General features: G+C 45.1%; 2 protein-coding genes across 15 annotated transcripts in view; both read right to left on the bottom strand.

Moving 5' to 3' along the window:
* Positions 1–2,170: 2,170 nt before the first annotated feature.
* Positions 2,171–10,893, bottom strand: NOC4L (nucleolar complex associated 4 homolog). The gene is made up of 15 exons (XM_017815621.1): positions 10,798–10,893; positions 10,583–10,706; positions 10,388–10,494; positions 10,043–10,150; positions 9,765–9,914; positions 9,561–9,660; positions 9,237–9,271; positions 9,080–9,130; positions 8,422–8,533; positions 7,714–7,774; positions 7,058–7,168; positions 5,592–5,755; positions 5,144–5,226; positions 4,252–4,365; positions 2,171–3,948 (listed from the first exon to the last, which is right to left on the bottom strand). Exons 1-15 carry the CDS (start codon positions 10,891–10,893, stop codon positions 3,832–3,834), a joined length of 1,533 nt encoding a protein of 510 aa, XP_017671110.1. The 3' UTR covers positions 2,171–3,831.
* Positions 10,894–11,050: 157 nt separating this feature from the next.
* Positions 11,051–15,093, bottom strand: part of EP400 (E1A binding protein p400) — a 48,303-nt gene continuing 44,260 nt past the window's right edge. For 13 of the 14 annotated variants that reach the window (XM_017815391.1, XM_017815392.1, XM_017815399.1 and 10 more), the window contains one exon: positions 11,051–13,575. In XM_017815391.1, the coding sequence (XP_017670880.1) occupies positions 13,303–13,575 (273 nt within the window). In that variant the 3' untranslated portion in view covers positions 11,051–13,302. The remainder of the gene's footprint in view (positions 13,576–15,093) is intronic. The other variant, XM_017815400.1, reaches the window with a different exon arrangement.

Raw genomic sequence — 15,093 nt, forward strand, 5'->3', positions numbered from 1 at the left:
CTTGTTTGTTTTTCAAAATTAGGTAGTGGAAAACACAGGGGTTATGGCTGCACTGTAGCTTTCACTATCTCAGGGCTGTGAAACCACCTTGATGCACCTGGTCAGACCAGCTAAGCATTTTTCACTGTTTATTTAAGCACCTGGGAGCCTGTGGACCTGATCCCTTTGGAGCCAAGACAGGATCCTGTACACTGAGAGGAGCTTACATGCAATCCAGAGGAGCAGGAATGGACTCCAGGGTGGTTAAAACAACAGGCAGGGGATGTGTGTCAAGTAACTTCTAACACTCCCTTGAGACACCTGAATGTGTGGTGTGAAAAGTGAGTTATTTTACACTCACAAGTCTCATTTCTTGGAGGACCACTGCCAGCCTGCAGCCAAGTGTACTTATGTTCCACTGTGCTGGAAGAGGACAGGTACAGAGCAGAGATCCTTTCACTTGAGGCAAGCAAATCTACTTTTACTCAAGCAGACCTGCTGGTGTTTGTACCTTCCCATCTATTTACAGATGTAAATTTACACTTCCCTTTATCCCCTAGTGAGTATCTTAAAAGTAACAATCTAAGCTGATTAACACAAACACCACGGTCACCTCAACCTTTGACTCCCCAGATAAATCTCATCGTGCTCTCGATGAGCAGCTCTATCTTTTCCAACCAGTCTGGGATGACTTTGAATGGCCTTTAAATGAATGGAAGCTCAGGAAAACAAACCAAGGGCAGTCCAAAGTCCACTGCAATAGAGACCTTATCGCTATCCTCTGGTGGGGGACCGAGGCAGTGATGGGTGGGGAGGCTGGGGGGCTATGTCAACGTTTTCATAAAACTATCTTTTATGCTCACTGAAATAACCCAACAACAACAAACCCCAGAACAGCCCTCTCCCTCCTCCCCACATCTGATAAAAATCAAATAATAACAGGAGTGACTTATGCACTCTCTGCCTGGTACTTCTATCTGGCCTTCCAGTTAATACACCCCATGATTAAAGCATCTATAATCTACAGTCTGTGGAGACCTGTAGAGCAGGAGCAGCAGCAGGTGTGCAGCCTGATAAGGGCTGTTCACTCTGTGCAGATGAAACTTTTAATATTTATAACTGCTGATTTTTTTCCTGATGCCTCCCTATTGAGGGGAAAGGGGTGAAAGTTTAAAGATAAAAGCTTGATGAAAGACCCGGTGGAATGTTTTTCCAAGGACAGGCAGGGGCTTAAAGCTATCTCCACCAAAGAGCTGGTTTAAGAATGCTGCTCAGGCAAGTGCAGCATCAGAGATGGGGGATGAAGTCTCTGGAAGACCTTCAAGGCTTGTCTAAAGTGCACCCAGGCTTCAAGCTGTAAGCTCCTCTGAGCTGTCTGGTTTGCTTGTCTGCACCAAGCACAGTGGGACTGTGCTGGGACTGCCAACCATCACCACAAAATAATTAAGTCACTCCAGGTCAGCTGCACATACTTCAAGTAAAGTGCTAACAGCATTTCCAGCTCAGCACTGGAATATGCTGAGATCTGAAAACACACAGTGTCAGCCCAACCCTCTGTCTCAGCTGCTGTGGGCAGAACGAGGCACTGGGAACGAACTGGAAAACATAAATTGCATCCTGCTCCAATCAATCACCAGGATACTCAGGTACTCAGGATACATGGCTGGTAAAAGACTGAGGATACTGTTGCCTTTGCAGCTTTCCTCCTGGGAAAGCATCCATTTCCAGTGGCACCCCTTCTCCAGGTGTATGGATATTTTAGTCTGTGGTGATGTGGTGTCAGGGACACAAGGCTGTGCCCATGGGACAGCAGCAGGCCACATCAGAGGGATGCTGCTTTCCTGTACTCCCAACCAACTCAATCTGCCCCACATGTAGGGTATCCCTGTTTGGTGCCAGGAGACCCCAGGATGACAGGCAGGCCCCCAGCTCACTCAGCCCTCTGGATGCCTTGCTGACAGACTCTGCTTACCCTCTGTCCAGATTTAAGAACCCAACCAAACTCCCTCATTTTCAGCACCACGAGACCCCAGACTTGCCCCATGCCCAAATGGTGTAATATTTGTGCATTCAAACCCCAACACTCCTGAGTGTATTATGACAGATATGAATGATACAGCCCACCAGTAACTACAGACAGATATACCTGGGCTAACCTGAGTAGAATCAAAATATGCAGAGAAAGGTATTCATTCATTTAAATACATTCATTTATTTCATCTGAAAGATGATACACTGACATACTTCTTTCAAAGCAAGCCATGTGGTCCTCATACCTATAGCAGAGCCCTTCAAAATGTTTACCAAACCCATACATACAACACACCCTGACAGAGGGAGATACATCTTAGAGCTGAAATACAAGGCTTGGCTGAACCTGAACTGAGGTCTCTCAAGTTGAAAGCTACATCTCAATCATTCTGCCTTCCTACCTCAGATCCCAAAAGTCAAAGTAAAAAGAAAAGCAGGCTGGCCAGGGAGGAGGCAGGGTTGCCTTTTCACCAGAGAACAAAGAGTGGGACTTCTAAAAAAAAAAGAGAAAAAATTTCAATCCTCAAAAACACCCCACCTGAATTCAAAAGCACCAGAAAGAAAAAAAAAAAAAAAAGAGGTAGAGCTCTACAGTCTAAGGACACATTCCACTGTTTGGAAAGCATGAGGAAAACTGGATGAAGAAAATGTGACACTTCAGTGTCTCCAAGACAGCTGCAGTTTTCCTTGACTTAAACAGAGTTCTCTGCCAGAAATTGGATTTCTTGGCCTCCACTTTCTTGACTCCTCCACAAAATATGATTTCAAGTTATACAAGCAAAGTTTAAATTTAAAGACGTAAAATGAAATTGCTGAAAATGAGTTTAAAAAAAATTCCTGACTTTGTTAATAAGGAGTTTAGCTCAAACTTAAAACCTTGGGGGGGGGGAGAAACCCTATCAGATGGAATTTCTGCGTGAAATCTGGAAGTATATGAAAAATCCAAATTAACAAAAGTACCCAGTGTCAGTGGACTAGTTAAAACTGGATACACACTGGCCAGAGCTCCTACAACACATGCAGGCTGCAAGCAAAACCACACCAAGCTGCTTATCATTCTGAAGCAAAACTCAAGGATTAGCCTCCCACTGCACATCAGCTGGCCTCCCTGGCTACAGCAGCCACCAGGATTATGCTCATTTCCAAAGCTCATGAGCATTTGGAATTAATCAACCTTAGAGCATGAGATGGATGAACATGCAGGAACACCAGCACCACTCCACAGACGGAATTACTGAGCATCATCTGAGTTGTTTGACAAAGCAGAGCTTTCAGTGCCTCGAACGTGGGAGTAGTAAGACAAGTGCAAGGAAGCTAAACACCCCTCTGAAGACTTGAGCTTAAAAATGCATATAAAAATATAATCAGAATATCATCAGGTGCTTACAGCTATGTGCTGAAGTCACTTGCTACAAACAGGTTGTCAGCTCTAGTATAAAAGCAACACATCTGAAAAATAAGAGTAGTCAGAGACTGCAGTTCCTCTCAGTGCCACGGAACAGCAGTGAGACGTCTGTCCATGCAGGCACCGGTCACAGCCAGCACCAGCAGCTCTGGGGGAAGGGCTGGAACCCCAGCCATGAACCAGTCCAGAAAAGCTTGCTCCCAGGAAAAATCCCTCCCAAATACCAGGTGGCAGCAGTTTGCAAGCGTGAGAAACGCAGGGAAGTCCATCCAGGGATAGTGGCAAAGGTCACCGAGGAAGGCTGCACCTCTGCCAAGCAGTCCAGCTCCATCACAGGGAAGGATTGCAGAGCACACGGGAGCTCTGAGTGTCCCTAAGATCAGGGAGTTGCACGGGTGTGTTTGTAAGAGATGGCATCAATCTAAACTGAAGTGCTCTGCAAAAATATCATTTTTCTTCCCAAACAAACCTCGTACTTGCTCAAACTCCAGGGGCACATCGGCAGCCTTTTTCTTTACTTCTTTATCAAAAAGCTACAAAATAAAAAATAGAAAATGTTGTCAAAACTCAGTATAAGCTCTTCACCCTGATACCACTGTTCACTCTCACCTCTTAAAAGATCCAGCGAATAGGGCTTTTTAAAAAAGCCAGCCCTGTCACCACTGCTGCTCATGCTGTTATTTAGCACACATTTTCCTGGTTTTCCCTGGTTCTGGGTAACCAAAAGTCAGTTTAGCTCCCTCCCAGCAGCAAGGCAGATGAACAGGACATGGCTACTGTATCCAGAATCTCCTTCCACCTGGTTCCAGTCATTCCCAGAGGCACAGCAACATTACCTCATAACCTGAGAGCTCCAGGAGCCCTGATATGTCATCCTCCATCTCAGACAGTGACTGATTCAGGACAGCAGCTGCTTTGGCCACATCTGGGTGATAATGGTTCTGGAGAGACTGAAAAAGCAGGACAAATAGGAGATGGTCTATTAAGTACAGGGTAACACACATCCATCTGGAGTCCCACACAGGTGTCTGGCCCTTTGCTGGTCAGAGCTTAGTGAACATCAAACTGTGGCAGAGGCAAGTTCACTGTACTGTGCTACTACAGAGCTTCAAGAAATCCTGATTTCAGGCATCTTTCAAACATGTCGAAGGTCCCTCTCACCTGGTTCACACCCAGCTCAAGACAAATTCATTCACAGGCCACGCTTCCAATGCATAACCCAGTTCTGCCACCTCACACGGCTCTTGTGCCACAACTGAGCTCCGGCTCTCTGGGATTCCTGCTCCTGCACATCATTCCTGCTGCTGCCTAAGCCCCCTGCACAAAACCCTTATCCAGTTCTACAGAATAACCTGGTTGCAGCCAATTAACTCCCATCAGTGCTCAGCAAGTTCCTCTCTCCCCTCCAAAGCAAATGAAAAGCCTGGTACATTTGCAGCTATTTAGACTGTTTGAGCTGTTAGCTGCCCACTTTTCAGCTGCATGGTCAGACGTGTGCTCACAAGCCACCTACTAAATAGCATGTACAACTTCTCCAGTGTATGGAATCATTTTCTAGGACAGAAAACGATGCAGACCAAAAGATTAGTCAGGAACTCGACTCATTTGCAGGACACATGTCAGTACGTTCTTTTGAGTGGAGCTGCCCACTGCCAACGTGTGTCAAGGAAGCAGCAAGGGTAGAAGAGACCCATACCAGATGCAGATGTTCATTTTTAGATGACATACCTGAATCTCCCAGAGGGAGCTCTCCAAAGCTCTGCTTTCAGATGGCTCCTCCTCCTCCATAATATATGGATCTTCTGACATATCTAAGAAAACAGGAGATATAGAGCTAATATATCCTGTGTGATGTGTGCAAACCCAAAGGGAACACAAGAGGCCCAGAGCAGTGCTGCAGTCAGGATTGCTCTTTCCCAAGACATTTATCGTTCAGGAACAAGCTGGCACATTCCAACATGACCTGAGTCACCCCCGGCAGCACTACAGAACCATGTTACTTTTAGAGAGCATGGGAGGCATTTGTAATAGTCCTGAAATCACAGCAGCAGCCTGCTGACTTTCCACAAACTCAAGGGATAGAGGGATCCTTCCAAACCTCCAAACTGGAATCTCCCTCTACAGGAATCCTGCTCTTTATGTTGTCTAAAGGCATGACACAACACTCCCCTCTTACCTGCTGGCCCACCAGGTCTGTGCACCAGCACTCTGCAGGCGGGGTGTCTCCGGAAGAGGTTGCAGATGAAGGGAATGATCATGAGGAGGGACTCGGGAGGAGCCGTGAGGGCCAGCCGGGAGAGCCGCTTTATGAACGCTGCCACCAGGTACGCTGGCAAGTGACTGTGGGAGAGCAGGCAGAGGGGAGCAGCTTGGTAAAGTCCTGGTAAGGGAAACAGCAGCTTCACCCCCCTCAAAACAGCATGGCAGGGTAAAGATCAGTGGGGCTCTTTGGATTTTTTGGGCTATGGAGTAAAGAGAAGTTGTAACAATCCTGGTTTCAAGCGGCAATACAGGGTCTTGTGCGCTCTCTGGAACAGATCTGGGGGCATTTACACTCAGTGCATGAATAACCTCAAATCACTCTGAGACTCTGTCCAGAACCACGGCACCACTCCAGGCACTGGCCAAGCACAGCTCCTGTACACAACCCTTCACATGGCAAACTTTATTCAGTCCTTTTATAAACTTCTGAGTGCTTGGCCAGGCAACCTCAATTATATTCTTCTAATGTCATTTTGCTGATTTAATTAATGCAAAGACCACAGTGTTAAATTTATGTAATATTTCCAGGACTACAGCAAGCACTGCAGCTGCTAATGGGAACATAAAGCTGCTGTAATGTAAATGTGCAGGATAATTCTTTTTTTTTTTTTTAATGGTAAAAATGCAAATCTCTAACAGCAATCAGCTCATCTAGGCGCCTTCTTCAGGTCAGAAGAACTGGGATGAAAGATGACAATTTTCAGCCACTCAGCCTTCAGCTCAATGGCTCACTACACAAGCAAAGCCACCCCACAGGTCTTTTCAGTCTCTCCAAAGCACACCATGAATACAAGGGGTTGGATACTAAGTGCCTAGTGCTGAACTGTAAAGTGTTACTCTTGGTTTGTTTTATAACAGATGATGGCAACTATATGGCCAGCTGCTTATCTAGTTTCTTCCCTGTGTACAATGCACTGACAGCATCAAGACAGACTGTCAAACACTTTACATCTCAATGTTCTGTGTCTGCAAAAGGCCATCAATTTATGAACAGCTTTATAATCTATAAAAAGCCTGCAAATTTTACTTTTCCATATTTGCAAAGACAAGACAGAGAATTCATCATTTTCAGCCAAAGTGGAACACAGACCAAAATAAATCCATAAGCACTTGTAGCTCAAACTCTGGTAACTAACTGCAATTTTTCCTTTCTGAAACTGTATGGCTGCATGGCAAATCTTCAGAAATAGCACATGAAAAATTACACAGTGCTACAATAACACTCTTGGATTCAGTTTTCTTGGTAAAAATGAACCTGATCCAGTAGGCACATTGAATACATTATATCCAGACATGTGGGGGACTGCTCAAAAACAGACTTGGGGCAACAGAAAAGCAGGAGGAAAATATGTGAGCAAACATAATGAAGATGTTACTTACGATGAAGACAAAAACAGATCAGTCAGGTGGAAGAAGCGAGCTCGGTACTTCACGTGATATATGGAAGGGTCTAACAGACTGTACAGCTTTTTGTAAAAGTCAGGATACTCCCTGTTAAAAAACAGGCAAATACAACATCCATTAGTGGTGCACAGGGGGACTGCACCATGTTTAAAGGTTTCTGTGCTTTCATTAATGAAAGACCACTCCAGATCACTGCTGTGCTCTGTTCAGCTCTCTTAAGCTTCTCTCTACAGTCCCCTGAAAACAAGCTGTAAGGTGAATTTATGGCTCTTGCAGTGCCCAGCCATTTTTGGGCTGTGAAGCCATGTCCACTGACTGCAAATGGTACAGCATGCAGTGAAAGGGACACCAAAGATACAGCTTCACTAAGTAATCAAATCAATGGAAATTGATTTTACAGTGCTGAGCAACCACAGTCTGCAGAAGAGGATATTTAGGTTCAGTTGTAAAAGGAGTCAAGACTATCAAAAGAGCTCAGCATCCAAACAGCTGAGCCTCTTGGGCAGAGTTTGGCTTTCTCACTGGGGAATTTCTAAGCCTGAAGGTGTGGCGAATCCATTTCAGTTCCTCTTACATAAAGATATAAGTGCAAACCCCCATGTTCCTTTAAACAGTATGCTCTTTTTACTTACAAATTATGCTGATGAATCAGAATAAACAATCCATTTAGGGCTAGAAGACTGATTGCTCCACCTGTAAGGAAGCAGGCAGGAATCAACACAATAAAAACAATTAGAAAAAAATCAGCTTCCAATCGTTTGTATAATAAAACCTTCCCAGAAGGAACACAAAGCTGAGTACCTGAAATTAGAGCCAGCGTGATGGCTGAAAGGTGAAACAATTTCATCTACAACCTTCCAGAGGCTCCCAAGTTTCTTACAAAGATTAAGCTGTAGTTTAGGAGAAAAATCTCTGAATGACTGAGACGCAAAAATGTGCTCCTCTAAATCCCAAACAAAGCCACACTGGAGAGGTAGAGGTCTCCTCAGAAAGGACATTTCTATAGGAACCTGTGCATCTTTTGTCTGGATGCAGCCCAGGTATCAGCAGTGCTGGCTGAACTCTATATTTAAAATAAATCAATTCAGTATTCTACTATTCCCAAAGTCTTAAATAAAATTTTATTTATGCACCAGGGGCAACAACACTGACAAACACAGGTAAAATCATCTCACTTTCAGGGACAATGGAGTTCACCCTAATTCCTTTGCTACATCCCAGCCAAAAGCACATCTGTTCCATCCTCTAGGTCGTGGTGCTGCATCCAGCAGAGCTTCCAAATCTGCATGTCCCCTGCTGCAAGTATGTATGACAAAGGATAAAAGCCTGTTCTCACTCACCTATGCCATAGGCCACTGTAAGGAAGTCCATCATGAGAGTGGGTTCGTTCATGTAAGGCAGGACAGAGTCGTGCAGAATGACAAGAACCTTCTTGTAAAGGCCAGTGGGCAGCTGTGAAGGGTGAAACAACACAGTGAAACAATCACTGCAGGGAGAACTGAGAGTAACAGCGACCTGTGGCTCAAGAAAGCAACGCACAAGCAAAAGGGAATGTGCCTGGACAACACAGAACTGCTTCCAGCAGCAGTTCCCAAATAGGAGTTTACAAGTGACACCTGACAACCAAGTGCATTCAAAGAGGCAAGTGCTCACAAGTAACAGTGTCATCACAGCTCAGAAGGGAAAGTCACCACGAAAAAGGATGTGGAAGCTTCAGCTAGTGCAGAGAAGCTGTTACACTGCAGATCACCCTTATAAGCAGACAAGTTTAAGGTGGGGAATAAAGGCTGGGAGTAAAGAGAAGAAATGAACCATATATGAGATCAGGTTTCTTGGCAGAACGATCCAACAGAAATGGTCACTGGGCTGCTCCCATCTGACACTGAAAGCACACTGTGGTCCTATCAGGAGCTCCATGCAAGGATGGCCACAATTGCTAAGGATCAGCAATCCTTTAATTAAAGAGTGATACAGATCAGTGGCAGAAGTAACACTCACCTTGTGCTTCAAAAAAGCGAGCCACATTTTCTGAAACACCTGCCTGTGTGCCTTAAAAGAGAATTGCAAAAAATGAGTAAAACATGCTGGTGTAGATAAAGTTCTATTTTAAATAGATACAATTTCAATCTAAAGCACCAAATGAACAGTTAGTTACCTGCAGCTTCGACATTTTCAATTCCTCACGATTTTCTAAGGAGACAGAGAAGACAGATGTTGAATTTGAAATGGATGTTCAAAAAATTAAGATCTGCCTTTTTTCCTTAGCCCTTTGATAACCTAAAAATTTGGGCTTATGTCCCTGTCTTGATACAAGGCCATGACAGACCCCTCTGTAGACTGAGGAATGTGGATTTTTGACACAGTTCAGAATCATGGTGATCACAGAACCAGACATTCTTCATTAACAAACTTTACACAACGAAAAACTTAAATGTGATTTTCCTTTTCACCCACAGTTCATCGTGTTGAGCTTACTAACCTTGCTTCACCATAAACTTGACCATGTCAGATTCTTTGTTTGGCATGTTAATGGGCGAAATGAGGGAAAACACGTTCTGTTGGTAGAAGGGCAGCGGCCTCTGAGAAAAAAAGCAAACATATAAACATATCAACCACTAGTGTCTTCCCGTTTCAGGTAAAAAATATACAATCCAGAGCCACCTCTCCAGTAACAATTTGTTACCTCTTTTGTCTTTTGCATGACTTGTCCAATGTTGGCAGTGACTGCCTTCATGACGAAGTACCGAACGTCATCGTAGTCCATGTACTCTTGAAAGCGAGAGATCAGGAGTGAAGCATTCTCATTTACAGGAAGCAAACCATCAACAACCACCTAACAAAGGGTTTGTAAAGGAAAGCACCATGTCAGTCTCTTGCAGCACTGGAGCAGAGAGAGAGCTGAGGTGGCACATGAAGCCATCAGGTCACTGACAGGAGGAACTTTTCAGCTCTGCAGCTTACCTTAAGGAGGTCAAAAGGAAAAGTCAAAGTCCCCTTCCACTCTATTTTGATCAATGGATACTGTGCCTCTAACTCAACAAACTTCATGAGCGTGCAGAGTGACAATTCCTTTTAAAAAAACAACACACAAAACCCCCACTTCAGTAAGGACCCAAAGGAGGCAACTTCAAAAGGAAAAAGAATGAACTAGCATGTTTTTCCCCGAGAAAGCTGCGTGCCCGCAGGTGAGCAGAGGTGAGCTGGAACACAGGTGATGTCCTACAGCCCTGTCTGCCCTCCCACACCGAAATATCGGGCGATAATCGCCAGGGACTCCCCCGTGTCAGCAGCGGGCTCAGGACCCACCTTGACCTGGAAGGCGTCGTGCCCCATCAGCTCGCCCAGGCAGCCCACGCAGTCCTGGTAGCGGTGCCTCATCCATATCTTGTACTTGTCCTCGGCGCTGTACCGATCTGCGGGTGGGACACAGACACGCCTGAGGCTCGGGCAGGGCCCGCCTGCCCCGGGACCACCCCCTGGGCAGTGCCCGCCCGGGCTCACCGGCCAGAGCGGCGTCCTGGGCGGGCAGCGGCCCCACGAACAGCTCCCGGCGCTCCAGCAGCGCCCCGAACAGCCGGCTGCAGGTCCTGCCGGCGCTCACGATGTCCTCCTCCTCCTCCTGGGCCTGGGGAAGAACAGCGTGTCTGAGCCGCGGCCGCGCTCCCCTCACAGCCCCGCTCCCCCCCGCTCCCTTCCCTTCCCGTCCCGTCCCGCACCGCCAGCGGCTCCAGGATCTCGAAGACGCGGTTGGCGTTGGAGCGGCTGCCCAGCACGGCCTCCAGGCTGGCGGCGAGCGCGGCGGCCCTCGCCATGCTGAGGGTGCCGGGCCGGGAGGAGGAGGAGGAGCCGCGGCCGCTCCGCCCGCAGGCGGGGCCGGGGCCGGCCCGTCCTCCCGCCCACGGGCCCCTCTGTGAGGGGAAACACCCCGAGCCCCCCTCCCCTCCCCGGTACAGAAGGGCAGGGCGAGGCTGCGGTATAAAAATGTACATTTTATTACACCTTCAGGTAGGATACAGCACTATTCCTTATCATCCTACTGGGTCGAGTACAAATGCTCATCACTTTATGTACAGGTTGACTTTCCTAACACGCTCTCCCGGGAGAAAGACACATCGAAAAGGAAAAAGTAAAATTGAAAGAAAAAAAAAAAAGGGAACAAAAAAAGGTGACTTTTATCTTCATCGACTGACCTAAACAAGAAACGATCGCTTCATTAGACACAAAATCGGACCAGCACAACGATGCACCCAACAGCTGGAACTGTCCCCCCCCCCACGACGTTCATGCACATAATAAAAGCTAAACACTTAAAAGTAAAACTGGGGCTAACTAAGCAATAGTTTTGGATGAGCAAGGCTATACTGTACACAGTGTCACTATCCATTACCACTGCAACTGCTTTGCATTTTAAACTACTCCACTGCCAGCAAACCCAGCTCTGTGGCTCGCCATGGAGTTCAGGTAACGGCACCGGTGGTTCGGCAGGGTCAGGAGAATACTACTGCATGCAAAAACAGCTTTAAAAAATCCCAAATGCCCTTGTATTTGCAGACCTGAGGGTCCAAGAAAAAAAAAAAAAAAGATGCAGGACAAAAGAGGTATAAAATAAAAAGAAAAAAAATCAGGAACGCTGCCTGAGCCAATGTTTACATTCGCGATGTGAACAGAATGGGCTGTGCCTATCCTAACGCAGAGGAGCTGGTGGGTATTCTTTCCTGTTTAAGCCACGTGGATTGCCAGGTAACAACACGTGTGGACATACAGAGGTAAAAACAAAAGATATGCTTTTCTTGCCCTTAAAAACAGACTGCCCTCCTAAAAGAGTAAAAAGATCACAGAATGGAAAAAATAATTTTAAAATCATCTCAGAAAAGGAATGTTGTAATTTTGTCTGGATTTTACACATTGCGCAGTTTTCTTGCCAAAGTAAAGTAAATCCCTTCAAGCCACCAAGAGCTTTTTGATTCCTCACTCAGTGCTGTTTGCAAAGTGTTTTTCATTGTAAGCAAGAAAAGTAAAGAAACCCCCCACAGTTCTATGCAGCTTTTTGCTTCTTTTTTTCACCGTAACAATAAGGCAAACTGATTTGGAGGAAGAGGCCACGCTCTGTTCACATCCAAAATACCCACCTGAAGTTACATTCATCGTTAGCTTTAGTAAAAGAATAGTACAAAAGTTAGATCTTACTCTTTACACAGTTGAAGAATTAAGTCTTAGATTTAATTTCACTATTCTCCCTTCCCCCAGCCCCCCACCCCCCGAGCTGAAAGCCGAGTAAAAAGTACTGAACATTTAAACATGTTGCAAGAGCAGAATGAAGCTGAGAGATTAAATTTTATCAGGTGGAGATTTTCCATGACAGAAGTCCCATGAGAAACAGCTACAGAACATCTGTTTAGCTGTAGCCACTGAACAATTCTTTTACAAAAAAAAAAAAAAAGGAATGGGCTACACTTCAATACACAACTACTATCAACACAGTATTTACTCAATTCATGCCTAAAATATCCATTATCTTAAAGTGAAATATGAGAGTGAGCACACAGGTTGGGTGATTCAATAAACTGTACACAAAACTACTAACAAACATTTTAAAAGACTTACAAAAATGGAGAATGAAACTTTTTTTTTTCCTTTTTAATTACATGTACTTACAGGTTTTCACATTTACTGGCTAAACTTTGCAGGGAGCACTTCAAATCTGTGTTAGGTCTTTCAGAGGAATTTACCTCTGGAATACCACGCAGCTTTTGTACTGATGGAAAATACTGTGCTGTGTCAGCCACACTTGGTTCTTTGTGTGGCTTCACTGTGGATACTGAGCACACACTGAACTACAGCAAAGAGCTGCATATTCCCATGGGCAGGTGTGGTAAGTTAACACAGATGGATTTTACTGACATTTATGGCATATCACCATTTCACTTTGGAGAAGCCGGGCAGAATTTAGACCTAAGTAATGTTTGCTTTGTCTGGTTTGAATGAGCACAGAGAACACAGGCAGAACGCATCTTGTACAGAGTGACATCTCTGAGTGCTAAACAGCTGCTAATACACTGAAGTTATATGAGTTTCCATGTTTAAATGTTCACCAGCAAGAAACCTTCTGCTACAAAAAAAGAATAAAAATAAAGGCGGTTTGTCTTCATTTGGATGTTTGGAGTAGCTTCTCACTTGTTTCAGCAAACGAGAAATGCTGTTTTCCCTGTTATTGCATTATTTCAACTTGGTTTAGTAGGTGCCTTTAATCTGACAGTCGGCGTCCTCATCTGTACTTTCGCCTGCTGGTTCTGGGCCTCAGGTGTTGCTGGTGTCTGGGCTGGGTTCTGTACACCTGGAGCCTGAACCTGGGGAGATGCTGTTGTCACCACTTGCTGCTGGATCAGTTTCTGCTGGACGACCTGAGCAGTAGCAGTTGTTGCAGGGATCACCTGAACCTGCTGTTGACCTGCTGTCGTCTGAGAAAGTGTCACAGTTTGGGGCTGAGCCTGTACCTGGACATCAGGATGACACGGTAATTACAAAAGAATAGTTTGGCATTAAACTGAGCATTCATTACATGTCTGCTCTACAGAGGGAATCCTACTCATTTAGGTATTTTCTCTCTTAACTGACAAACATCTTAAACAAAGCAGGAAGGCTGGGAGGGACTCTGGGAACATAGGCTCTGTGGGATCACTGAGAAACACCATTCTGTCACATTTTCTAGAGCTTTATAAATCAGAACTAAGCCAACATGCCTGTAACTCAGACCTCTGCAGTGCAAATCCAATGACAAGCCCTCAGATACATTCAGAAGACAGATGGAAGGTACAGAAACCCTACTGAATATACAGGAAAATTTCTGTACTGCAGAAATGGAAGTGAAGGAACAGGGAAACAATCAGAGGGACAGACAGAGGACCAAAGAGGTTAAAATGCTGACTCTGCACCCATATTGTGACAATAAATAAAGCCACTGAGGCTTCCCACCAGTCCCAGCCACTACCCTTTCAGACTACAGCTGCCAGTCTCTATTCCCAATTTAGGGTAGAACAGTGTGAACTCCATCCAGAAATCTAATTTTTGTAACTCTATCCAGAGCAAGAGAGAAAAAAAAAAAAATCAACATCTCCTTGTTCAGAGGACAAGGTAATGAAAACTGAGCAGCTTCAGCTGCCTTTGTCAGATGCAGAAGCATAACAAAGCTACAAGGGCTTCTCCAGGAGAAAAATTACCTCTTGACTGATCCAAAAGGAATCCAGTGGGAAGCACTAAAAATGCAGGTAAAAAGAATGCCACATACACATCAAGACCACAGTTTTAAAAGTACTTATCATGGCCTAATCCTACTGCCACTGATGTCACCGGTGTGTGTGGGAGGGAAACTATTTGTCTTTTTACCACGGACTCCCACAGTCCCAGAGTTATGCCAACATTGATGACTTTTGAAAATGATCTAGGAGCTCTTACTGACTACAAAGGACAACTCAACTTGTGTTGACTGACGAGGTTTCTATGCCCTGCTGTCTCCCTTGCCCTTGAAGCATTCACATCTGAGGTGATTATTAGTCAGCTTATACCACTTTATCATCATTTTAAGATAAACAGTCACAGATTTTATTCTGCACTAAAACACTGCAAAATGAACTGTGAGAGATTAAGAGCCGACTGGCTCAGAGTTTTGTGCACTGAAGACAGTAACTTCATCCACCATCCAAAGTTAAATCATTCCTGTCAATCAACTGCCTGTTGCCAACGATCTGGATGACATTGTTCTGAACAGTGTTAATTAAACTGCCTGGTAATTAGGGGAGGGGAAACCAAACCATCTGACCTTCTCTTGCCCTAGTCCAGTCTGTTACCAGACCACATTTGGAACAGTTACCACACTGTTCTGACTTTTACAAAGCACTTGGCACAGCTTTGTGAACTGGAACAAAACAACTTGTAACCTTCAATTTGTCCTAATTTTTGTAGAAAAGGCTCAGATGGTGCTCATTAGTTCAGTTATTTGCTATTTTGACTATACA

This window comes from Lepidothrix coronata, unplaced genomic scaffold, assembly GCF_001604755.1.
Source record: "Lepidothrix coronata isolate B3197 unplaced genomic scaffold, Lepidothrix_coronata-1.0 Scaffold51, whole genome shotgun sequence".
Taxonomy (NCBI): domain Eukaryota; kingdom Metazoa; phylum Chordata; class Aves; order Passeriformes; family Pipridae; genus Lepidothrix; species Lepidothrix coronata.